This window comes from Capricornis sumatraensis, chromosome 1, assembly GCF_032405125.1.
Source record: "Capricornis sumatraensis isolate serow.1 chromosome 1, serow.2, whole genome shotgun sequence".
NCBI classification, from domain to species: Eukaryota; Metazoa; Chordata; class Mammalia; order Artiodactyla; family Bovidae; genus Capricornis; species Capricornis sumatraensis.
In genome coordinates, this window is record NC_091069.1 from 162,929,250 (window position 1) to 162,956,044 (window position 26,795).

Below are 26,795 nucleotides of genomic sequence, written 5' to 3' on the forward strand. Positions count from 1 at the left end.
TCTTTCCACGGAGGCTCCTGAATGTCCCGAGCTGCTACAATGATGTCACTCTTCCTGAAGGTAATTGTTGCTACTGTCATCGTGTCCCCAGCACTGCCCATATTGGGGATATTTCTTCATTCTATTCTGATCCTTATCACATTGTTTTGGGAGCCTGTATTGGGGAAATGAGGCTGAGAATGACTAGAGATGAACTGCTGATATGAGGCGCAAAGCAGGCTTACACTCCATTTCATCTTTCATTTATCTGGCTCATCATTTCAATTCCCCACCCTCACTACATCCTCCAGCCAGGAAAAAAGTCATGAATGGGGCATCGCTGTGGAACTCAAAGCATCGTACAAACTCTCACCTCCAGACCATGACCCTAGAACAAACACACGCCTGGTTGTAATGCTCTTCGGGCTGTTCCTTTCCCATTAAGCACACAGCCTGGGAGAGAAGGTAGCACAGGGTCTTGGATGTGGGGGCCGGAGACAGCCTCAGCCTCAGCCTCAGCATCATTAAGTTGACGTGTTTCCTCGGAAGCTCTTAAGGTGCCTTCAGTCAAGCAAAACCCAGGCCATCTTGCCCTGCCAACCAGACATATCCAAATGACAAGCCGTTTGCTCTGGGACCATCAGTGTTCACTTCTGAAATGATTCCAAAGAAAATGAACCATCTTTAACATTTCCAAAATAATGTAGCCTCCAAGACAGGACAAAGCCTGCAGTCACCTCTTCAGGAATTCAGTAGGGTCCTTAAGCAAGTAATGGAGAAAAACAATTCCAGAAAAGAAAATAAAAGTTGTAGACATATTTACAGAAACAGGTTTGATTAATTGATGAACATTTTGATGAGAATTTCAAGTGATGAAAATAATCCCAGAGGAAGTCAGGCTGTCTACTGTGGGCCTTGAGTTATAGGTCCTTGGAGATAAGAAGTGAGAACCAAGAAGCAAGCACCATAGTTTCAAAGGTGCTCTGTGCACCAGAGTTTCTGCATGCTTTCTCACTTTTTTCCTGCTTAGATAACTGATTTCAATAACTTACCCAAATGACTGTATTTCTCTAACAATTCTTCATTATGCTGGTGTTATCTTCTATATAGAGTATGGATCATTTTTCTCCCCTTCTCAAAAACTTGCAATGGCCCTTTTTATCTGTAAAAAAGGAAGTCCAAACTCTTTAATGTACTGTGGTCTTAAACATCCTTTACCAGGTTTGCAATAATAATAGGTAACATATGATGAGAAGCCATTGGCACAATGATCAGGAGACTGGGGTCACAGTTCTGCCACTAGCTAGGAGCTCTAGGGCAGAGTTATGTAGCCTCTAAGCTTCAGTGTCCTTTGTCAAATGGGGCTAGGAAGAGTATTTAACTCATTGAGCTCTTGTGATGGTCCAATGAGAATAAATGAGTTCTAGTCTCCATGTATCCCTCACGTGTTATCTGTTTCTCACATCTCGCATTCATTGTCATAGCTTTGCTTATGTTTTCTCAGCTATACAATCTATTTCATGCACCAAAGCCCTCCACCCATTTTCCACTTGCAGAAACTCTTCTTGGAATTCTAGACCTGGCTTGAAAGGCTGCTTCCTCTTTAATGCATCTCTTGGCCCTTCCCCCATCAAAATGTAATTCTCCTCCACGTGCACTTCTATTATTATTACCCCTCATTCAGCCTCACATTACTTTTTGAAATTCACATATTTGACTCTCTTTTCTCCTGATTATATATTATCAGACGTTCATCATATGCCAGCTTTTAACTTTCCCTCCATTCCTAGCACCTATCAAAATGATTTGCACAGGATCAACACTCCCTTGGTTGTAACTGTCAATTAAAATGGACTTGCTTTAAAATTCAATCCTCCTATTAATTTAGTCTCCTCTCTGCTTAATTTTTTTCATAATACAGTATGTAACAAAATGTTAACCATTCATACTCTAGGTATTAATCTATATTTTAAAATTAGTTTTTCCAAAGCTAATGTGGCATAGTATAAACATTCCGCTTGTAATTTGGTTTCCAAGACAGTATGACAGAACAATTATTCTCTAATACTTAGAAATTCTTAGCTGGGATTTTTAATGTAAGTTTATTTTTTCATTATAAAAGTGATATTAAAATGTTATAAAACCTCAGAAAAAAGAGTGAAAATGCAGTGCATATTCCCACCTAGCAAATGAGCTTATTTCCTAATGCCCTGTTACTCAAAGCATGGTCTGAACCAGTAGCAGCAGAAGCAGCTCGAATCTGGTTAGAAACAAAGAATCTCAGGCCTGTCTCAGACCAACTCAATCAGAATATGGCTGATTTGCACATTAAAGGTTGAAAAACACTGCTCTAAGGTACTGCCTGGAACCCAGCAGGGCATGTTTACTGAGCATCGCCTTCCTTCTAACAAAAGTTTCTAGAACACCTGCTACATGCCAAGTACTATACTAGAGGCTGTGTCTTCACCTGCAAAATTTCTTCCAGCACTGACTCAAGAATATATGGAGAGCATGCTATCTTCTTCTGAATGTTTTCTTACACAGCTAAGTAGTTTTGACTGAAAACTGCCAGAGGTGCAAAAGTCTCGTTCTGAAGTGGTTCCACTTCTCTTGTTCTCTCACAGTGATCTCTCTCAGTTTAAGGTTTAATGTGTTTTTATTCTGCTCCTTCTTTCCATTAAGAGCTCAAAAATAAGGGGGAAAAGTCATTGAAATTAACATTCCAGGTAAAGCTGAAAGAACACTTTCTGTTTTCTTTAAGCAGCTTTCCTTTGAGGTTTTCTTTTTTTTTTTTTTTCTAAATTGTACATTTAAGGAAGCCCAGAAAAGGTGACATTTCAAAAGTAAATCTTGGGATACTCCTTCAAGAATATGGGGTGGGGGTGAGGGAGCATTTCATTGACTAAAACTGCTAGGTGACAGTCATTCTCAACATGTACAGCACTTACACTGAAGTGCTCTCTAAAAATCAGAAGCTGTATGATAAATAGTGTAGACTTTCTTTTTACTAACCAAGTCTTCCTTGTGGCTCAGCTGGTAAAGAATCTGCCTGCGATGCAGGAGACCTGGGTTCCACCCCTGGGTTGGGAAGATCCCCTGGAGAAGGGAAAGGCTACCCACTCCAGTATTCAAGCCTGGAGAATTCCATGGATTACACAGTCCATGGGGTTGCAAAGCGTCGGACCGTCTGAGCAACTTTCGCTTTCACTTTTCACTCACTCCTTCAGGAAACAAAACTTTTGGTCTTATTACACAGCTCAAAAAGCTGAAAAGCAGGTTTAAACGAACATTAATAGGCTAGAAGAGGAAATTTAATGAAATGTCAAAAGGGGGCACCATACAGCAAGAGTTAAGTGTACAGTAAAGTTGCTTTGCTGCTGTGTAGTTACCTTGGAGATGAAGAGGTGGGGCCACTCGGTGATTAAGTGTCAGCTCACCCAGAGGTCTGTTTGTACAGGAGCCTACTGTCTGCTTTTGGCAGAAGTTGCTGTTTCCTTTTCCCGTGGCAGAAGTTGCTGTTTCCTTTTCCCATAAGCCCTCCAGAGTCAATGGGGAGCTGCCTGGCCTGACACCCTCCAGGGTCCCATCATCAAGGTCTGGTTGTTTTTCTCCATTTGCCTATTTGCCAGGATGTTCGATGTACAAAGTTCTCATCATTACAGAGGTTATCGATGTGGTTATCGATGTACAAAGTTCTCATCATTACAGAGGCCCTATAGTTTACACCGTGGAAAAGGACCATTTGAGAGTGTACGGAATATTGAAAAAAGCACAAAAATGGGTTTCTATGCCCACAAGCCTCTGGGCTCAAGGGTCTTATTCCACAATGGGATTTCCAAATAGGGCCGCCACATGAACTGTTCCCAGAAGGCTCCCAGACTTTTCATTTCGAATATGAAAAGGGGGGGGGGGTCTTATCACCAACCTACCACCAACCCTGCCTGACTTTTAGGGATACTGTGAAGAGCAAATGGGACAAAAAATTTGGAAGAAGGTTCCAAACAACAGGGAATGCAAATGTAAAGTATCATCTCCATTTCTGCAAAATGGGAATAAGTAGTGTGTTGCCGCTGCTAAGTCGCTTCAGTCGTGTCCGACTCTGTGAGACCCCATAGAAGGCTCCCCCGTCCCCCTGGGATTCTCCAGGCAAGAACACTGGAGTGGGTTGCCATTTCCTTCTCCAATGCATGAAAGTGAAAAGTGAAAGGGAAGTCGCTCAGTCGTGTCCGACTCTTAGCGACCCCATGGACTGCAGCCCACCAGGATCCTCCGTCCATGGGATTTTCCAGGCAAGAGTACTGGAGTGGGGTGCCATTGCCTTCTCCAAGTAGTGTGTACCTGAATCTTAATTAGGTAATGGTTCAAATACAAACCATCCTTGATACTGTCATTCAGATGTGATATACTGCTCTTAGCCTCTTTATCTCTCATATTTCTGCTGCCTGTGTGGTTTATTGGAAATGTTATATATTCCCTGTGTAATTGTCATTGTGCGTGTGTGTGTGTGAGTGTTTGTGTGTGTGTGTGTAAGGGAAAGAAGGAGGGCAACGCGTGGTTGCGTTTAACCTCTGTGCTGACTGTGTGAAAGGCCAGAGGAAAGACCTGTCCGATCCAAGCGTTGACTCGTCCAAGCGTGCATGTTCCCCTGCCCGCAGTCTCTGCAGCGGCTATAAGCGCAGGAAGGCGGGAGTAACAGAAGGTGGAGGTCGGGGCGGGCAGCAGAGGGGCGGGCGCCGCTCGGAGGGGCAGCCGGTGAGGGCGCGGGCCAATCGGAGCGCCCTCTGCCAGCGGCCAATCACAAGCCGCCTTGCCCGGCAAATCTGCCCGACAGTGCCGGGCGGGGCCGCCGGGAGTCCGGGGCCCGCCGGTTACACTTCTGAGCGCCTTCTGGAAGCCACAGGGCAGGGGGAACAGTGCGGAGGAGCCGGAGGAGGGAGATCAGGCAGGTCCAGCTTATGTGCCAGCCCAGTGGCACTCATAAAAGCGTAAATCAAGCTGAGGATGGTGCGTCCGGGCGCTCACGAGTGTATAGACACACCGGCGTGTCTGTGTGTCGCGTGGGCACCTGTCGTGTGAGTGGCTCCAGGCGTGGCTGCTCGTAGGACGTTCAGTTTCTGTCAGATTTATTTTCCCCGGTCCAGAGGGGGGACGTAAGAAGTTTAACGAAGCTGGGTCTGAGCAGATTAAGGGAACAGCGGCTGGGTCGGTGAGGGTGGGGACTGCGGGTGCTGCGGGGACTGGGGGCTAGGGAATCTCGTTCTTGCCCCGCGTCTTCCTGGGGCACGAAGGCCTTTGGGCAAGACTGGCGTGACAAAGCTGGCTCTGAAATGCTGGAGAACCTGGGCGATGATGATCGCTGAATGAGTGGCATTGGGCTGAGCTTGGACAGCTGACTGACAGAAAGGGATGCTAGCGTTTAGGAAGGTAAGAAGGAAACTCAGAATGGGGACCATCTGCTCCCCCAACCCCAGCGGGACAAAGACACTGGAGGTCTGCAATGCCGACTGGATGGCCTCACTCCCTTCTCACCTCCACAACGTCCCCCTTTCCAATCTGGCAATTCCAGGTATTCTTCTATTCCTACTTGTACCCACTCTGTTTGCTTCTGCCGTTTTAGTGTGGTTAATGGGTTGGGCTGCCTTTCTATTGTGCTGAGAAAATAATTGTCACTGACCTTAACTAAACCTCTTTTTATTTCCAACTAAAAGCTTAACATTGAAGCAGCTGCTGTAAAGAGATTTAAGTACACTGCCTCATTGGCAAAAAGGGACTTGAGAATGGAAGCCCCATTTTTGGTTTGTTTGCTTGGGTCTTTTTGTTTTGTTCTTGAATAGACTCATTCTAAGAACATTACCTTCTTAGTGTTGGGGCCAGGGTGTGTGAAAGATGTGTTTTCTTGTATCAAAATAAAAAGAGAGATCAAGACAATGAATAAAAAGTCATGAACAGTTTTAGATCTGGATCAAAATTAACACTGTAAAGTGTTTTCTTTCTCATTTATCTGACCTTGCATAGTGGAGAAACAAACAGATTAGCATTTAAGAAGAGGTTCAGAACTAGGACTGAGTATCCAAACACATATTATTGTTGTTGGAAAAGCCAGAAATAGAGAACACAGGTGTTTGTCTCGGCCAGTCATTAGGTGTGATGAAGAAGTGGTGTTTGAAGCTTTGTCTATATATACACAGGTGTCTGCCTGGCTGATCTAGAACTGGGCCACTTCTGCACCAGCCGCTCTCCCTCCTGGGGGGTTTGTACTGTGACAACACTCTCATTAGATTTGTCCTTTTCCTTCCATCCAAAAGCTGATTAAAGCTGGGTTTCCAGGGAAGGAGGTTGACTACAGTGATCCTGGTATTGTGTGCTGGGCAAGGTCTAGATTCTGATACTTGGAAAGCACTGCCAGGAGCAGGGGAATGGACCACTGCCAATCCTTTCTCTCACCTGGAGGCATAACAATTGCCTTCATCCCTAGACTACCAGGCAAACTCCCAGACATCCCTGGGAGCAGTCTGCCTTTTGGTGGCAGACAGGATGACCTCATGCAACCCCAGGTCTTTGCTTTCTATGCATGAGGAAGAGTTGTGCCGGCTTCAGGTGCAGCCTTCCCTGAGTCGCCTCTTCTTTTGGAGGTCTTCCAGGTTCATCGTCTTCATAGGCTCTGGTTGCTTTTGAGCAAGGAGAGGGTTGCTAAATCTCTTTATAGTTATGATCACTTGTGTTCTATCAGCCATTGACTACGGCTCTCTGGGAGATAGACGGTGGTGCTTCAGAACAGGTCTTTTCCTTGTTTAATTGACGCCTGTGGAGTCATTGCTGAAATGATGCACAGGCCTCTTTTAACATGAGTCATTTGTCTTTAGGCTTTTTGATGGAATTGTTTTGTCAGGTGGTACGGCAAATAGAATGTGTTTGCAAACAGAATGGCATCCTAGGCAGGCACAAAATGACCCTGTCGTTCGGGGCATGTCCGGGTAGGCTCAGACTTCCTCCTTCCCGCTGTACTTTGGACAGTTCAGACCACAGCAGCAGCTCTGCCCATGATGTGGCTGTGTACTCTGACCCCATGACTCCAAAAAGGAGCTGGACATTTGTCCTGTAATCTCTAGGGTTTCTCCCAGTTACTAGAATTGCCAGAGTTAGCAAATAGTGGGGCCTGCTGCTGTAACTGGAAATTCTGTGGTTATCCACTGAGGGGGCACAGAAATTTGTTCAGCCACTGCTTTGTGAAGTCTTGTCCTTCTAAGCAAAAAAAAAAAGTGTCCTTGACTGCTCAAAAGATACTGAACTCATTGCTGTGAATGCCCTTTTCCCAGCAGCGGACGGGACATGAGTGTATGCAAAGATATAAAGCTCAGAAGAGGAAAATGGCATATTAAATGCTAGCCATTTGTGAACCCTTTCCCCCTCCTCCCCCAGCCCCTGCACCCCTTCCTCGACGCTAGTGCTCCTTTCTCTACCTTGAGCTTCATATTCCCCAGCTCAGGACTAGCAGTCGAGTTCTGCCAGGACCTGCTGAGAGATTCTGGAATACAGACAGCCACTCGGGAAGTGGAGGCCACCATCTTCCTCCTTGCTCCGCTTTTCCTTTTCCGCTCATCATCACCTTCATCCTAATAGTTATTATTCACTGAGCACACGCACATGGCACTCTCTGGCATAATTTCCTCAAACACTTACACCTCCAAGATGAGTAGTAACCTCATTTTAGAAATAAGAGAATTACTGTCCAGAGAGATTAAGTAATTTTCTCAAGATCACACAAGTAACAAACAGCAGAAGTAATATTTAAGCTCCTATGTAGCTGGCTCCAAGACCCATGCTCTCTCCCTGTGCCCCTAAGGAGGCCCTGGGAAGTTCAGAGCAGCTGGGGTCGGGGGAGAGTTCTGTAACTGAAGACTAGTTTTCCGACTGTCCTCTGCAACAAATGAAAGAATTTTTAAAAGTGGGTGATTTTTTTATCTGACCAATTATATATCACTGTCTAGCTAGACATATACAGATATGTATACATATTATATATCTATTATCTATTATACATATATATATATATATATATCAGTTCAGTCACTCAGTCGTGTCCAACTCTTTGCAACGCTATAAACTTCAGCACGCGAGAGGCCTCCCTGTCCATCACCAGCTCCTGGAGTTTACTCAAACTCATGTCCATCGAGTCGGTGATGCCATCCAACCATCTCATCTTCTGTCATCCCCTTCTCCTCCCGCCTTCAATCTTTCCCAGCATCAGGGTCTTTTCCAGTGAGTCAGTTCTTCACATCAGGTGGCCAAAGTACTGGAGTTTCAGCTTCAACATCTGTCTTTCCAATGAATATTCAGGACTGATTTCCTTTAGGATTGACAGGTTGGATCTCCTTGCAGTCCAAGGGACTTTCAGGAGTCTTCTCCAACACCACAGTTCAAAACCATCAATTCTTCGGTGCTCAGCTTTCTTTATAGCTCAGCTTTCTTTATAGACCATACATGACTACTAGAAAAACCATAGCTTTGACTAGACAGACTTTTTTTGGTAAAGTGATGTCTCTGCTTTTTAGTATGCTTTCTAGGTTACACACTAATGTATGTGTGTGTTGATGTTTAGTCACTAAGCCATGTCTGACTCTTTGCAACCCCATGGACTATAGCCTGCCAGGCTCCTCCATCCATGGGATTTTCCAAGCAAGAATTCTGGAGTGGGTTGCCATTTCCTTCTCCAGGGGATCTTCCCAACTCAGGAATTGAATCCATGTCTCCTGCATCAGCAGGCAGATTCCACAGAGCCACCTGGGAAGCCCATGTGTATCCCTGTCCAGAAACAGAAGCCAGTAAAATATCCCCATTTGAAAATGGGATCCAGTAAGTTTTAAATTCAAACGTAGTGCTTAGACCTATTCTATATGTGCACATGTGCTTGTGTGTGCTAACCCAGGGTGTCTTTACTATGGGTCAGCTCTGTCAGGGTGGGAGTGGGGCAGCAGTGACATGGGAGAGGGCAGGGAAAAGGCAGGGGTTCTGACCTTAATAGAGGAACTGGGATGGAGTTCACTATGTCAGATTTGAGTGCATCTATTGCATTTGCCTAAGTCGTGATGGGAGAGAACAAGCGTGAACGTGCACCTCTCAGCAAAGCCTTGATGTGTTATTTCGTGCCCACAACTGTTAAGAGCACCTTTAATGACCAGTTTCACCCAGACATATTGACCTATCGTGGAGAACCTCAGAACGGTTCTCCCTGCCAACTGCAGAAGAAGAATTTGAGACCTTAAGGGTGAAAAGTCTAGAAAAGTCAGATTTTTTAATTAAAGCTTTAAACTCTACAAACAATTTTGTTCATGTTAGTGAAAGCATGAATTTTTTCTGTGGATAATGGGCAGATAGGAAAATTCTTCTCTATAATATATGTGGTTTCCAATGAATTCTCTATATATTTTAGTGCTATTTCTTTAAAAAAAAAACATGTTTTATCTCTTTTTAAAAATAATCTATTTGGTCTATTGGAAAGAGCATTGAATATAAAGGTCTGGAAATTTGATATTGTTGATTCTGGCTGTTTGGTACTATAGAAGTATCTGAATTTCTTAGGTCTTAGTTTCCTCATTTGTAATTAAGACACTGGATTAAATTAAATTTAGAAAAGTGAAAGTGAAAACCCTTCAGTCATGTCCAACTCTTTGCAATCCCGTGGACTGTACCCTGCCAGGCTCCTTTGTCCATGGAATTCTCCAGGTAAGAATACTGGAATGGGTAGCCATTCCCTTCTCCAGGGGATCTTCCTGACCCATGGATCGAACCTGAGTCTCCTGCCTTGCAGGCAGGTTCTATATCTTCTGAGCCACCAGGGTAGAGTCCTTTCCAAAAAAAATTATTTGATTAGTTTGAAGGTTTTTTGTTTCTTTTTTTGCCTGTTCACCTACAAACATAGAAAAATGACTAGGTCATTTTTGTGAAGGTTATTACTTTTTTATGCCTTTTCAGAACAAGAAATGATTTTTGGCATGTGCAGACAAGGAGTCACAATTGCTAGAATGAAGCAAAGCCTTCTCACTTTAGCATCCTAAAACAGTCAGTTCAGTTCAGTTCAGTTCAGTTCAGTCGCTCAGTCGTGTCCGACTCTTTGCGACCCCATGAATCGCAGCACACCAGGCCTCCCTGTCCATCACCAACTCCCGGAGTTCACTCAGACTCGCGTCCATCGAGTCAGTGATGCCATCCAGCCATCTCATCCTCTGTCGCCCCCTTCTTCTCCTGCTCCCAACCCCTCCCAGCATCAAAGTCTTTTCCAATGAGTCAACTCTTTGCATGAGGTGGCCAAAGTACTGGAGTTTCAGCTTTAGCATCATTCCTTCCAAAGAAATCCCAGGGCTGATCTCCTTCAGAATGGACTGGTTGGATCTCCTTGCAGTCCAAGGGACTCTCAAGAGTCTTCTCCAACACCACAGTTCAAAAGCATCAGTTCTTTGGTGCTCAGCTTTCTTCACGGTCCAACTCTCACATCCATACATGACCACAGGAAAAACCATAACCTTGACTAGACGGACCTTAGTCGGCAGAGTAATGTCTCTGCTTTTGAATATACTATCTAGGTTGGGCATAACTTTTCTTGCAAGGAGTAAGCATCTTTTAATTTCATGGCTGCAATCACCATCTGCAGTGATTTTGGAGTCCAAAAAAATAAAGTCTGACACTGTTTCCACTGTTTCCCCATCTATTTGCCATGAAATGATGGGACCGAATGCCATGATCTTCGTTTTCTGAATGTTGAGCTTTAAGCCAACTTTTTCACTTTCCTCTTTCACTTTCATCAAGAGGCTTTTTAGTTCCTCTTCACTTTCTGCCATAAGGGTGGTGTCATCTGTATATCTGAGGTTATTGATATTTCTCCTGGCAATCTTGATTCCAGCGTATACTTCTTCCAGTCCAGCGTTTCTCCTGATGTACTCTGCATAGAAGTTAAATAAGCAGGATGACAAAATACAGCCCTGACATACTCCTTTTCCTATTTGGAACCAGTCTGTTGTTCCATGTCCAGTTCTAACTGTTGCTTCCTGACCTGCATACAGATTTCTCAAGAGGCAGGTCAGGTGGTCTGGTATTCCCATCTCTTTCAGAATCTTCCACAGTTTATTGTGATCCACAGAGTCAAAGGCTTTGGCATAGTCAATAAAGCAGAAATAGATGTTTTTCTGGAACTCTCTTGCCTTTTCCATGATCCAGCAGATGTTGGCAATTTGATCTCTGGTTCCTCTGCCTTTTCTAAAACCAGCTTGAACATCAGGGAGATCACGGTTCGCATATTGCTGAAGCCTGGCTTGGAGAATTTTGAGCATTACTTTACTAGCGTGTGAGATGAGTGCAATTGTGCGGTAGTTTGAGCATTCATTGGCATTGCCTTTCTTTGGGATTGGAATGAAAACTCACCTTTTCCAGTCCTGTGTCCACTGCTGAGTTTTCCAAATTTGTTGGCATATTGAGTGCAGCACTTTCACAGCATCACTTTTCAGGATTTGAAATAGCTCCACTGGAATTCCATCACCTCCACTAGCTTTGTTCGTAGTGATGCTTTCTAAGGCCCACTTGACTTCATATTTATTCCAAGATGTCTGGCTCTAGATGAGTGATCACACCATTGTGATTATCCGGGTCTTGAAGATCTTTTTTGTACAGTTCTTCTGTGTATTCTTGCCATCTCTTCTTAATATCTTCTGCTTCTGTTAGGTCCATACCATTTCTGTCCTTTATCGAGCCCATCTTTGCATGAAATGTTCCCTTGGCATCTCTAATTTTCTTGAAGAGATCTCTAGTCTTTCCCATTCTGTACTGTAGAGTAGTTCAAATTGTACGTACTCTGAGTACATTTAAAGAAACCTCATGCCAGGCTTGTGGGAGAATCAGGCATCAATCCTACTGTCAAACATGCTTACAACTTAGAGATATTTACACATACACCACACACACAAACACACACGTGTATTCACCATACACAGTTTTAAAAAACTAATTGGGTTAAATATTAAAACAAAGATGTAAATAGTGTTACAGATGCACATAGAATGGAAGGATTAATTTCAGCTTTTAAGAGTATCAACTAGGTCTTCCCTGGTGGCTCAGACGATAAAGAGTCTGCCTGCAGTGTGGGAGACCAGGGTTCAATCCCTGGGTCAGTAAGATATCCTGGAGAAGGGAATGGCGCCCACTCCAGTGTTCTTGCCTGGAGAATCCCATGGACAGAGGACACTGGTGGGCTATAATCCATAGAGTCGCAAAGAATTGGACATGACTAAGCACATAGAATGAAGAGATTAATTTCAGCTTTTAAGAATAGAAACTACTTTCTTGAAAAAAATGACATTTGACCTGGAATTTGAAGAATGTTCAGAATTTCAATACGGCCTGGGGGGGTCAGGGTAGGGAAGGGAGCTTTCCATTTGAAATAAAGCTGTTAAGCTTAGGAATGGAGGTATATTTGGGAAATGGCTGGAGGACTGCCTTTGCTGCCCCTTAGGAAGGCTTTGTTAACATCTTTATCATTACACTTCTCCATCCATCTGCCTCCACATCATCTGGGTACAACTTGTACACAGAGAATATGGTATATTTCCCTTTACAATCCTAAGTCCTAGCACAGGATAGCAGCTCCATCACTGGTAACTGTTGAGTCAGTCGTTTAGTGCATGGAACAGGACAGTAAGAATGCTGGAGAAGTGGCTGGCAGTCCCCATCATGTTCACCTGTGATCAGAGTTAAACCAGATAGATAGGTTAGGTTCACCTTCTGTGAATGCCGTATGCAACACTCTGAATATTTTCCAATCGGTTTCTTGTTAACTTTGCACAATATTACTGTAGCTCGAGATAAGGCTTATCACTGAGCCCCACTGGCCATGGAAATTCTGAGTCAGAGTCAGACGGTCAGCCGATCAGAAGCAGGTCTCTGGTGTCACCTCTGGCCTGGGAACAGTTCTTTCACCCCGCATCCTTTCTGTCTTCCCTCTGCCCTGGTCAGATGTGAGCGTCTCGTGTTTCCAGTGTGGCTACAGCTTCAGCCTGCTCTCCTTTCTTGTTCACTCTTCCCCTTCCTTCCACTGACCTGGCCTGTGTCCCAGCCTCTCCCTTTCCAGCACCAGCCCTCATGTGGACCTCACTGCTCTCAATTCCCAGAGCGTTCTCTGCCCTCACCTGGTGGATGATATGCCCTCCTCTCCTCTTTCATCCTTCTAGAACCCTGTCCTTTTCCTATACAGTCCTGCCTTTGACTACTTCACGGTTTCTATAGCTCTTCTGTGGCCCCACACTCACTTCCCACATGTGTGCAGAGAGACAGATCCCTATGAGAGCAGGACAGAGGGAATCATTACCCCAGTCCTGCGTCTGGAAGTTGGATCAGGTCTGGTGTATCTCACCGGAATGGGGACCCAAAATGGCGCAAGATCCACTGTGGAACCGGAAGGGTATGTTGGCGCCACTCTGGAGATATCACAAACCGTGAGCTGGCCCTAGAAGAGACTCATTCGCCTATGAGGCTATGGAATCTGAGGCTGTGGAAAACCAAGGACCAAGCCTAATCTACCAGGGCTGACCCAATCAAGAAAAAAAAAAATCACACACAACCAAAATCGTATCTTAAGTGGGAGTACGTTTTTGTTGCTGTTGTGTTTCATTTTTTCTTCAAGGTGGTCATGGTGAGAAATAAAAAGAGGCTATGATTTAGTGTTTGTATTAATAGGTTTCTCTTCTAAGAAGATTCATCACTTCCTGAGATCCTTTCCCTGCCCCAGTCACACAAAAGCCACAAGAAATTCAGGAATCACGCATATCTGTAAGAAGTAGAACCATGGGTTGGTTTGGAGTATGAATGCTAAAGCCACACTGTCTGGATTTGAATCCCAGCTCTGTCGCCTCACGACTCTGTGACCTTGAGCAAGTTACTTAACCTCTCCGTGTCTCAATGCTCATTATTATCTCTTCAAAACGGAGATAAAAGTGGCACTACCTCATTTGGTTAGTTTGAGAATTTAAATAAATTCATAGAGCATGCTAAGAACATCATCTGTCACAAAATAATGCATCTTTAAAAAAAAAATTAGTCATGGTAGTCATTTATTGAAAGCCTGTGTTGGGAATGGACAGCAAGAAAGAGTTGTAAAATGCAGTCTATTTCTTCAGGTAATTTGCAGTCTAGTTAAGTTAACCTTCCAATTAAGCCATGTGGCTCCATGTTCTCTGACCAGATCAGGGTAACTTGAATGGTCATCCCTTCAAGGGGACTTGGAGTTAAGGGAAGGCTACCTGGTGGGTAGCCCAGATTGTGAGTACCAAAGGAGTCTTAAATGCTATCTGTGGGGAACCAATCAAGAGAGCCAGAAATCCTCTTCAGCTACTTTATCCCCCTATCCCAAACTTTGTCATCTCCAGCCATCCAAAGCCTTTGGGAAAACTTGACTCTCTGTGACAGGACCATGTTGCTAAATGTGCTTCTGCTCTCCTCATGGCCCCAGAACTTACACTCCTAACCCAGTCATTTTATCACCAGATGAAGAGTAGGAATATTGCAAAATGCTTTCCTTTAAACAAATCTCTTTACATATGTTATAACACCTTCCGCGACAGTGGAAGGCTTCCTGATCCCTCCAAACATAAGCATCATCCACACATGCAAATGCACACAAACTACCACCAACCCACACGCAGTGCATGCACGCTGAGCCACGCCCTTAGTCTCACCCTCAGGAGCCCCAGTTCTAGAGCCTGCTGTTGCTTCCCCTTTCTAAAATTCCTGCGAGACATGCCCACGGACATTTCAGATCCTGTGAGCCTGCTGCTGTCACCTGCATGCTGCTGTTTCAGACAAGCTTCTGAGGCTGGGGATTTGGTTTCTGACACGTGCTCTGACCTGATCTCTGCTCCACGTGACAGGCTGGCTCCACAGCTCTCCCTTGACCTCTAAGAGCTTTTAGGTATGTGCACACTAGAGGAAATGGTCGTGAAGCGCTTTAGCTCCTGTAACTTTGCCTTTGAGAAAAGCACAAACCACTTTGTAAATGCTGAGTAACCCTAATTAGAGTTTCATACCAGGCCTGCAGAGGGAGTATTTATAGAAATTGTAATAGGTGGGTGTATTTGTGTGTGTGAAAAGAATTTGAACACACGTCAAGAACCAAATTTAGGTGGAGGAGACCTGTGACTAAATCTGTCTGAGTATTTACACACACGTGGTGAGTAGGAGTTCTTCCACCTTCTCACATCTACAGAAATGTGGGAGTTAGGTTGCTGAACGCAGTGAGCCTCAAACAGTCCCTGGGAGGATGGCATTAGTAGATCTCTGGGTAGCTCCCAGGTCACATGGGTTGGCCACAGAGACCTATACCACTCTCAGGGGACGTCTACCTCGTGTTATCTGTGAGACATCAGCAGTCTTTTTTGGATTCCTTGGCTACTAAGCAGTTGATATTTTCTAAGAGAATAACAGGGTTTTGAAAAATAATTTCCAATTACTCTAGAACTATTGCCTGGAGGGCATTATGTCTTCTCAGAGAATATTCTATCAGTATTTTTTTTCCCTCTGTACAGACCTAACAAAATCTAAGTAAAGGAAAAAAAAATAGGAAGCAGTTGTACCTCATAATGCAAATGTCTTGGAGCTTGGACGTGTCTGCAATGATGGTGAGAATGGGACATCCTAGACTCTGGCAGACTGAAGGCTTATATACTGAAAGCAACATGCTTAAGTATTAAAGCCAGGCAAAAAACCACATGCTGAACAGATAAAGGTGAAGGCAGCGTCCAGCCATCCATTTCTCCCTCCCTATTCTCTCTCTTCCTTCTCCCCTCCCTCTCTCCTTCCTCCCTGGTTTGAGTTTAAGAGATTCCTCTGGCAGGAGGTAGCTGCATAGACCCTCATAGGAATAATATGAGCACATCATGTCAGCTTAGCTAAAAAATATTACTGATGCTTGTTTGCTCCTTTTGCTTCTCATTACCTGTATTTTTAAAAAGTTATTTATTTAAAAGGGAAGTATTCAAAGGATATTTATCAAGTGGCCCTTTTGTGGCAGGTACTGTGTTAAATTAGGTGATAGAGAGATAAGTAAGATTATTCTCTCTGCTCTTAATGAAGTTCTGATCATAAAAGTAGAAAGCCAAAGTTTGAACATTATAGATAAAAATACACAGGGCACAAAACCACTCAGAAAACCAACACCTATTCCATTATTGGTAGGAGCAGGAAAGCTTGGTAGATTGGACTTCCAAGAGGAGATCACCCTTGGGTTGATATAAGGAGCATAAAGAGCAATGAGTTACAGGTAGAGAGAAGAGTGACGCAGTGCAGGGGTACCAAGGACTGGGAGATAAAGTTTCCATGAGGAAACCCAAGCATCAATTTCACTTAAACAAAGTAATGGAGATAAGGCCGAGAAAGTAGGCTAATGAGCCTTATGTGTCATGCCAAGATGAAACATTAAACATTATCCCAAAGGCAAAAAAGCAGCTAGTTAAAGACTTGATCAGGAATGGATTAGAAACCCTAAAATAACTGCATAGGGTGAAGAGAAATAAAATGACCCATTCATTATTAGGGCTGCTGAGGGGTAATACGAGAAATTCATTATCTCTTTCAGTCTACTTAATACATATGTGTTGATTATCTTCCATATGCCAGGTTCTCTCCTGGGCACTGGTGATTCAGTGATGATCAATACAACAGACATGGCTCCTGCCTTCAGAGAGCTTACAATCTAGTTGGAGAAACTGGCATTTAATCAAACGATTATAATACAATGCGCTATGTACAATGATGAGGGAGGTAAAGATTGCTGTTGATAGAAGCATACAGCAGGGATGTCTTAACAGGGAGACAGGGACACCCCCAGCAGGAAGTGATGAATACACTGTAATCTGAAGAACACATCAGAACCAGCCCCCAGGATGAGAGGAATAAGGCTAGGAGTATCCTAGGAGATGAAACAATATGGATGAAGACCTTGAAGAAAGAAAATGGCCCATTTAACAAACCCGGATAATTCGCTGTCGTTTACTGTAGGCAAAGAGGAGGGGGCCAGGAGGAAAGTGACAGATACCAGAGGTCTTGGAAGCCACGTTAAGGTGATTTGACTGCATAGTCACTCAGTCATGTCCAGCTTTTCGACCCCAAGGACTGTAGCCCACCAGGCTCCTCTGACCATGGAATTCTATGGACTGTAGCCCACCAGCCTCCTCTGTCCATGGAATTCTCCAAACAAGAATACTGGAGTGAGTAGCCATTCCCTTCTCTAGGGGATCTTTCCAACCCAGGGATTGAACCAGGGTCTTCTGCATTGCAGGCAGATTCTTCACCATCTAAACCACCAGGGAAACCCTTAAAGTGATTTGCTGCTGCTGCTGCTGCTGCTGCTAAGTCGCTTCAGTCGTGTCCGACTCTGTGCGACCCCATAGTCAGCACCTCACCGTGCTCCGCCGTCCCTGAGATTCTCCAGGCAAGAATACTGGAGTGGGTTGCCATTTCCTTCTCCAATGCCTGAAAGAGAAAAGTGAAAGTGAAGTCGCTCAGTCGTATCCGACTCTTAGTGACCCCATGGATTGCAGCCTACCAGGCTCCTCTGTCCATGGAATTCTCCAGACAAGAATACTGGAGTGGGTAGCCATTCCCTTCTCTAGGGGATCTTTCCAACCCAAGGATTGAACCTGATTCTCCTGCATTGCAGGCAGATTCTTCACCGTCTCAACCACCAGGAAAACCCTTAAAGTGATTTCGCTCTACCTTAAAAGGCACAGAAAGAGTGTTAAGCAGATGAATGACAGAGAAGCTTTGTGTTTTGGAAGGATCACTCTGGCTGCAGTCCACAGAAGGTATTTGAGTTGGGAAGTACAGGAATCAAGGGGACCACTTAGATCGTTGATGAGCTCATCCAAGTGGGAGATGATATTGACCTGAGGAAGACAGTGACATGTGGATAAAAGAGAAAGGATGGATATGGGAGATATATAGAAGGAAGTGTCAGCAGGTCTTGGCGAGTCATTGGAGGGTCAAAGAGAATCTACACCTGTTTGGGGGAACTGGGAGTAGGGAGATGGTATTCCCGGAAATAGGGATACACGAGTTTTAGGGTTTTAGGAGTGATGGAGGGAAACAGATATGTTTAGTTTGAACATGCTGGGTTTGAGGTACCCATAGAATATTTCAGAATTGGAAGAAGAGATAGATGTCATCCAGTGGAAATGATTTCCAGAGCTAAATCTTACAATTTGCCCAACCTCCTACGTTCACTCACATCTGCTATTATATTCAATGTAAGATGATTTGAGTTTGAAATTAGTGTCTTCATTATATTTATATATACGTGTGTGTGTATGCATATTTAGATTTCAACTAAAATTTTACTTCTTTCAAGAAAGCTATCCTGAACTTCTAGTCATAGATAAGTGACCCTCCCAACCCTCCCATGCTTGTTTACTGTTCTGCTTATTCTGTAAGAATTCTGTCATTTCTTGTTTCACTCTTTCCCCTACCATGTTGTCAGCTTGCAGTGGGGAAGGGGAGGTTAGCTATGTGTACCACACCACAAACCAACTGTGAAATGGAAACTTTTTATTAATAGTTACATTACCACATTATCAAATACCATTTATTTTACACATTGACATCTAGGGTTACACCAGGAGGCTTAGTAAAAGCAGGAGAATTTTGCAGTTGAGTATTTAATCTAATTTTTCTCCTACTCTGAACATTTTCCTGTTCTCCCTAAACCTTCATATTGTTCTTTCTTTTGTGTTGAAAGGAAAAGTTGTTAAAGTATGATTATTGCAGAACTGAGAAGCCTCATCAGAGGATGACCAAATGCCCCCTGTGAGGTGTTATTTCACCAAAAATTATGCCATCTGTTCAGAGACAGATCAGAGTTGTAATTAGCAAGACAGAGGAAGAATTTCTTATTAATGAATTACCTCTACAGTATCTTATTTGGATATTAGTGTCTAACGGACATTTAAGGAAGAGAAAGTCTTTCAAAGAAAGATAGATACCCATCTATATAAAATGCCTCCCATACGTGGAATTGAAAAACACTTTGACTTGCATAAATCATAGGATATTTGGAGACTGTCTCAAGCAATGAATTCTCTTGATCCCCTGCAGAGTTCTTAGGAGGCTTGGTTCCCCCTGGAGCCCCACAAGGACATCTCCAGGCCAGAAGTGGGACTGTCTGGACAGGCCTTTGAACTAGAGAAGCTTTACTTGCATTTGTTATTATATATAAATATTTCACTTGACAACATTCCAGGTCTGAAAGCACCATGAGAACCCCTGATTGATTTCAGTTTTCTCTAGCTTATCAAGCCACTTGGGCTAGACCAGGAGCAGCTCTCTGGATTCCCAGACTGAGGTCTGTTCTCAGAAAATGGCATGTCCTTTGGCTTCTCAGAACATGAAAAATATGTTGCTCTACATCCTCTGCTCTCATATGTTCTGCCTTGCTTCAAAACACAGTTGCTTTTTTGCACTGTAAATAAATATGAGTTAAATAGGCAACTGATTGAAAATAAAATTGGCTTCATGGCCCTCTTTAGTTTTGCTGAAAGTATAATGGTTATTTTTAATACTCTCCGACATGCCCCATGGAAGATGATCAAGTATGATGGATCAAGTTTATCCCATTGGGTTGGCAAGCTTTAAAGATATTATTCATTGGTTTGGGAAACTGCTAAGCAGGCCCCTGATCATGAACCTCAGATCCATGCTGGCTCTATTTTGTACATCCTAAAGATGCCTCAGGCTTTCCGCCCTTATCAGAATGGAGTCAAGTTCTCTATAAATGTGGATTTTTTCCCGTCCAAGGACCTAATTTAGGTGCATAGGATAGTAAGCCTCAAGGAGATGTTATTAAAAGATAATTTACATGAGCTTAAGTTGCAGGAAATCAACTCTCTGGGACTTTTTCTTTTAAATTGTGCAATACTGTATTTTATTCTAGCTGTTACTTTCATCATTCTTTCTGGTTTATTTCTGTCCTCTGTGTTTTCTAACACATTCCTCTTCATTGACCCAGATAACAGCTAGAAGGACAAATAGAGATAAATGGAGCTGGAGACATTCAGGTGCTGGGGGAGGGAAGGTGCATGGACTAAAGAGAAGTTTGGGAAAGGATGAGGAGATCTAGGCTCATCTACCTTCAGCAAGCCTTGGAGAAGGCAATGGCACCCCACTCCAGTACTCTTGCCTGGAAAATCCCATGGTCTGAGCAGCCTGGTAGGCTGCAGTCCATGGGGTCGTGAAAGTCGGACATGACTGAGCGACTTCACTTTCACGTTTCACTTTCATGCTTTGGAGAAGGAAATGGTAACCCACGTCAGTGTTCTTGCCTGGAGAATCCCAGGGACAGGGGAGCCTGGTGGGCTGCCATCTATGGGGTCGCACAGAGTCGGACACGACTGAAGCGACTTAGCAGTAGCAGCAGCAAAGAGCTATTCACTCAAACAGGCATACTTGTACTTATTCTGTGTACATGTATTCAATACCTACTATATGCCAGAAACTTACTAAGTATGGAGATATGGGCATGAATTAGATATAATCCCCATCCTCAAAATCTCACAGTCAGTTGTTAGTGACAGATGTGGAGATAATTACCACCAGTGTCCCAAGCAGCACAGGGCAAAAAGCAGTTAAATCTTCATGGTTAAGTCATGCAAGCTCACAGACAAAAGATTGTGACCTGAATCACATACAAGTAACTAAAGTGGAAAGGCAATGGCACCCCACTCCAGTACTCTTGCCTGGAAACTCCCATGGACGGAGGAACCTGGTAGGCTACAGTCCATGGGGTCGTGAAAGTCGGACACAACTGAGCGACTTCACTTTCATGCTTTGGAGAAGGAAATGGCAACCCACTCCAGTATTCTTGCCTGGAGAATCCCGGGGACGGGGGAGCCTGGTGGGCTGCCGTCTGTGGGGTCACATAGAGTCGGACACAACTGAAGCGACTTAGCAGCAGCAGTAGCAAGGGACAATGAGATTTTTCCCAAGGATTCCAAGGTGTTTGTTTTTTTTAACATATTTTGCTGTGCTTAATAACCATTAGGCTCAATTCTCTACATACTTTTGCAAATAAGTATATTCTTAGCTCAGGCCACAGACCTATTTTAATATGCACAATTGCAGTCTGTTCAGATCAAAATTATTGCCATATTCATAAACATTAAATAAGTGAGTCGTAATACAAGATGCTTTCCTACAAAAGCTGCCATAAACATCTTTAGCATTTAAAGACATGTTCATTTTTATGTCTGTTCTTAATATTTTTTATCTTGTTGTCGTTCAGTTGCTAAGTCATGTTGGACTCTGTGACCCTATGAGCTGCAGCAAACCAGGCTTTTCTGTCCATCACTATCTCCCTGAGTTGGCTCAAACTCATGTCCATTGAGTCAGTGATGCCGTCCAACCATCTCATCCTCTTTTGCCCCCTTCTCCTCTTGCCCTCAATTTTTCCCAGCATCAAGGTCTTTCCCAGTGAGTCAGCTCTTCGCATCAAGTGGCCAAAGTATTGGAGCTTCAACTTCAGCATCAGTCCTTTCAATGAGTATTTAGTGTTGATTTTCTTTAGGATTGACTTATTTGATCTCCTTGCAAGCCCAAGGGACTCTCAAAAGTCTTCTCCAGCACCACAGTTCGAAAGCATCAATTCTTTGGGCCATGAACCCATACATGACTACTGGAAAAATCATGGCTTTGACTATATACACCTTTGTCAGCAAAGCGATGTCTCTGCTTTTTCATACATTGTCTAAGTTTGTCATAGCTATTCTTCCAAGGAGCAAGCGCCTTTTAATTTCTTGGCTGCAGTGTTGTCCACATTGGTTTTAGAGCACAAGAAAATGAAATATGGCACTATTTACACATTTTCCCTATCTATTTGCCATGAAGTGATAGGACTTGATACCATGATCTTAGTTTTCTGAATGTTGAGTTTTAAGCCAGCTCTTTCACTCTCTTTTGCCTTCATCAAGAGGCTTTTCACTTTCTGCCATTAAAGTGGTATCATCTGCATATCTGAGGTTGCTATTTCTCCTGGCAATCTTGATTCCAGCTTGTGATTCATCCAGCCCAGCATTTCTCATGAAGTACTCTGCATATAAGATAAATAAGCAGGGAGACAATATAAGCCTTGACATACTCCTTTCCCAATTTGGAACCAGTCTGTTGTTCCTGGTAAGGTAAGCTGGTCTGATATTCCCATCTCTTTAAGGATTTTCCACAGTCTGTTCTGATCCACACAGTCAAAGGCCTTAGCATAGTCAATGAAGCAGAAGTAGATGTGGTTTTTTGGAATTCCCCTGCTTTTTCTATGTTCCAACATATGTTGGCCATTTGATCTCTGCCTCCTCTGCCTTTTCTAAATCCAGCTTGCACATCTGAAAGTTCTTGGTTCACGTACTGCTGAAACCTAGCTTGAAGGATTTTGAGCATAATCTTGCTGGCATGTGATGAGTGCATTTGTACAGTAATTTGAACACTGTTTAGCATTGCCCTTCTTTGGGGTTGGAATGAAAACTGACCTTTTCCATCCCTGTGGCCACTGCTGAATTTTCCAGATTTGCTGGCATAATGAGTGCAGCATCATCTTTTAAGATTTGAAATAAGTCAGCTGGAATTCCATCACCTCCCCTAGCTTTGTTCATATTAATGCTTCCTAAAGCCCACTTGACATCCAGGATGTCTGGCTCTAAGTGAGTGACCACATCATTGTGGTTAACTGGGTCATTAAGGGATTTTTGTATAGTTCTTCTGTGTTCTTAATACCTTCCACTTCTGTTAGGTCCATTCCATTTCTGTCCTATATTGTGCCCATTTTTGTATGAAATGTTCCCTTGGTATCTCCAATTTTCTTAAAGAGATCTCTAGTCTTTCCCATCCTATTGTTTTCTTCTATTTCTTTGCATTGGTCACTTATGAACTCTGCATTATCTGTGTATATCTTTCCTTTTCTCCTTTGCCTTTCACTTCTCTTCTTTCCTCAGCTATTTGTAAAGCCTCCTCAGACAACCACTTTGCCTTCTTGAATTTTTTTTTCTTGGGGATGGTTTTGGTCATCACTTCCTGTACAATGTTATGAATCTCTGTTCATAGTTCTTCAGACATTCTGCCTACCAGATCTACTCCATTGGATCTTTTTGTCACTTCCACTGTATAATCATAAGGGATTTGATTTAGGTCATACCTGAATGGCCTAGTGGTTTTCCCTACTTTCTTCAATCTGAACCTGAATTTTGCAATAAGGAGCTGATGATCTGAGCCACAGTCAGCTCCAGGTCTTGTTTTCTCTGACTTAGAACCTCACAGTTTTATCTTATATCTATCTTTAATTTTTATTCATATCAGAGGCAATATATAGAAGTAGCTCCAAGGGTGGTTTCTGTTTTAGTGGTGGGATCAAATCCTAGATAATAGTTATGTGACCTCAAATAAAAAGTTTGACTTCAGATACACAGGTTAACCTCTCTGTGGCTTAGTTTTCTCATCTGTAAGATGGAAATAATTATAGTACTTATTTCAGAAGTGCAAAGTAAGAGGAAGCACAGTGCACAAGTCCGCCCTCACCCTGACACCAGTTGCAAGTTTGGGGTCTTCAAGGTCACTCTTAGGTTTGCAGTTTGCTAGAAGGACTGACAGAGCTCACCGAAAACTATTACACTCAGTTTCTATTGAATACAGCTAAAGGCCACCAGTTACAATCAACCACATGAAGAGTCCAAAGAAATCCCAAATGTGGAGCTTCCAGTTGTCGTCTCCTCTGGAGACATGGACAGAGCTGCTGTCCTGCTATTGATACGTGATGAAACACACAAAGCATTGCAAACTGAGGAAGCTCACCCAATCCTTGGTGTCCAGAGTCTTTGTTGAGGGTCCACATGCCTGATCTCAGCATCCTGCCCCCCTGTTCCTGCATGACTCAAAACCCCTGTCATAAATCACATTCTCAGACTTTTTGATGTTGTCCCAAAGCTCTCAGGTAAACAGAGATACTCTTATCAGGCAGAATATTCCAAGGGCTTAAGAGATTGCCTCCCTGAGGCCTAAGACAAAGACCAGACCTCTCTTTGGACAAGGTTAAATTCTTTACTACACAACAAATGTGTTTAAGAATTAAGTAAGGTGATTCTTGCAGTGGGCTTAGAATATTGCCTAGTACAAAACAAGCATAAATTTTGGATATATTATCATTAACAATCCTTTTTGATCCTATAGCATCATATTAGATACTATAGGAAATTTAAAATTTAGCAAAGTATAGTATATAATCTTACAGGCGAGATACTAAGATTCAAGTAAAACCAGTACAAGTAGAGTGAGTACCACAGTAATGAAACAAGCAACATGTGTTAGGGACCAGGAGAAAGGAGAGGTTATTTCCAGGTAGGGGTCAAAGGACAGCTGAACTCATAGCACCTGAGCTGCACTGAGGGGTGGGGGGATTCCGAAACAGGGAGGAGGGCGTTCCAGACAGAGGGAACCGAAAGAATAAACTTAGAGGTAGGAAAGCAAGTGTACCTCCAGGAAACAGAGAAGGAATGCAATGACCTGTAGAAGCAACCAGAGAAGACATGGGAAAGCACTGGACAGACAGAGAGGGGTTTTCAATGTGATATTGAGCACCTTATGCCTTTTCTTGTAGGCACTAGGGAGCCAACGACCATATAGAGCCTAAATAACACCCGGAAAGAGAATACGCTGGCTCTTTTCATGTCTCCAGTCTTCCTCACCCATTTCACTCTTCCTCCCAAGACCCTCCACTTCACTTGGCTAATTACAATTCATCCTGCAAGACACATCTTGAGAACTACTTCTGGGCACACTTCCATAATAGAACACGTTATATATCGTTAGGACCTGTGTTCCACTCACTCTATACAACTGCGTCTTGTCATCTCTGTATACTCAGTGTCTATGTTCTTGTTCAAAGGAAGGTTCAAAGGAAAAAGGGAGCAACTGAAAGCTGAGAGAGACATGAAATCTTGAAATATCAAAAAAAAAAGAATTTAAAAAGCAGATGTTTCCAGTTAATTTAAAGAGAAACTAAGACACACAGACAAAGTGAATAATCGTGCCTAAAGTAAGACAGAATCTATAGCTGCATGGCAGAGTCTTCTCAAGGTGTCCCAAGGCATTAGCAGTAGTAGTAATGTAGTAATAGGCAGAAGAGCTTACTTAAAACACTTAGAAAGCACTTACTAGGCACCGGATAAGCTCTGCTTGATTTATATGAACCCAGTTAATCTTTACAACTCAGTGGTGTAAGTACTATCATTATCTCCATTTTTACAACGAAAGAAATTGAGGTACAGAGAAGTTAAGCAAATTGCAAGAGGAATTCTGATAACAATCCTAGGATTGTAAAAACTTGGTCTTGCCAAATTCATTTAATTGCATCAGAATAAAAGACATCCGTAGAGTTGGAAATTGACCTAACGTGGGGCTGTAACTTCAGTCTTCGTGCTGGCTGGAATAAAGGGTAGTGTTCTTTTCATCCGAGGCACATGTCTCCACGCCAGACCTCTAATGCCTGAGCGCCCCTGAGGACAGTTGTGTTTGAAGGACTGCCTGCTCACCTGTTCTGGCTGAACAAGTCACTTAGTTTTTTTCCAAGACCTCACATCCAGGAAGCTTCTTCTGGACTCAGAACAAAAGCAGCCCAGTGGTTGAAGGGGACCGTGTAGTGATAACCCAGCAAGCCCCAGCAAAGAAAACATCTTTCTGCCTCTTGGCGGAAAGGTCAACAGAGGCTTTCAGCAGGTGTGTGCTTGTCAGAACGCTTGTCTCCCTGGGTGGGTGTATTTTGCTTCACTTTCCCTGCTGTGTCCAATGTACAAGTTTCCTTTAAACCCATCATTTCTTGTAACTTAGACCACTTCTTGTTGGATTTTCCCACTCCCTTTTTGCTTTTCCCCTGTCAGAGCTCCTGACTTAGTCCATCATTTATAAGAAAGAGAAAAACCGTCTTGTTTTGAGAGGATCTAGCTGAGGAGCGTCCCTGGATCTCAGCCATTCAGCATTTTGTCCAATGAATCTTAAAATAACCCTGCCCTGTGAAAAATTTCAGCCCATGCTAGGTAATGAGGAAGGTGTTTTTCTCAAAGTCCCCACAATAAATTCCATAGAAATGTCCTACAAAGCAATCAAATGCTGGTTGAAGTACCAGCTAAATTTAGTAGTCACCTAAATGCTAGACAAGAAGCAAACTACTGGCCAACGTATTCAGCTACATAGTGCAGATCTATCCCTGCCAACCTGAGCTGGTGAGAGGGGAGAGAATTTCTCCAGCAATTCTCAGATGAGCCAAAAGTAAACACCACTGCCAGGCTTGGGAATGATTTGCTTTTTGCAAATAGATAAATCAGTAAGCTCATTTTCAGTTTAAGTGTGCGTGCTAAGACACTTTACTCTGTAGACTCTGCAGCAGGCTTTTCTGTCCATGGGATTCTCCAGGCAAGAATACTGGAGTGGGTTGCCATGCCCTCCTTCAGGGGATCTTCCCAACCCAGGGATCCAACCGGAGTCTCTTATGTCTCCTGCGTTGGCAGGTAGGTTCTTTACCACTAAGGCCACCTGGGAAGCCCAGTTTAAGTATATCAAGTATGAAAGGAACATATCTTACTTCTTTGCAGTGCTTAACAATCCTTGTTAAAATAGAGTCATAAATTCCTTTAATTAACTGTTAATGAGTTAGTATCCTTCGATTCTTTAGACTGTTCAGTTCAGTCGCTCAGTCGTGTCTGACTCTTTGCGACCCCATGAATTGCAGCACGCCAGGCCTCCCTGTCCAGAGATCCTAA

At 43.4% G+C, this 26,795-nt stretch overlaps 1 protein-coding gene across 1 annotated transcript in view; it reads left to right on the forward strand.

The window, feature by feature from the left end:
* Positions 1–5,385: 5,385 nt before the first annotated feature.
* Positions 5,386–26,795, forward strand: part of PLCXD2 (phosphatidylinositol specific phospholipase C X domain containing 2) — a 51,395-nt gene continuing 29,985 nt past the window's right edge. Inside the window, exon 1 of the mRNA XM_068966788.1 lies at positions 5,386–5,545. Within this exon, the coding sequence (XP_068822889.1) occupies positions 5,386–5,545 (160 nt within the window). The remainder of the gene's footprint in view (positions 5,546–26,795) is intronic.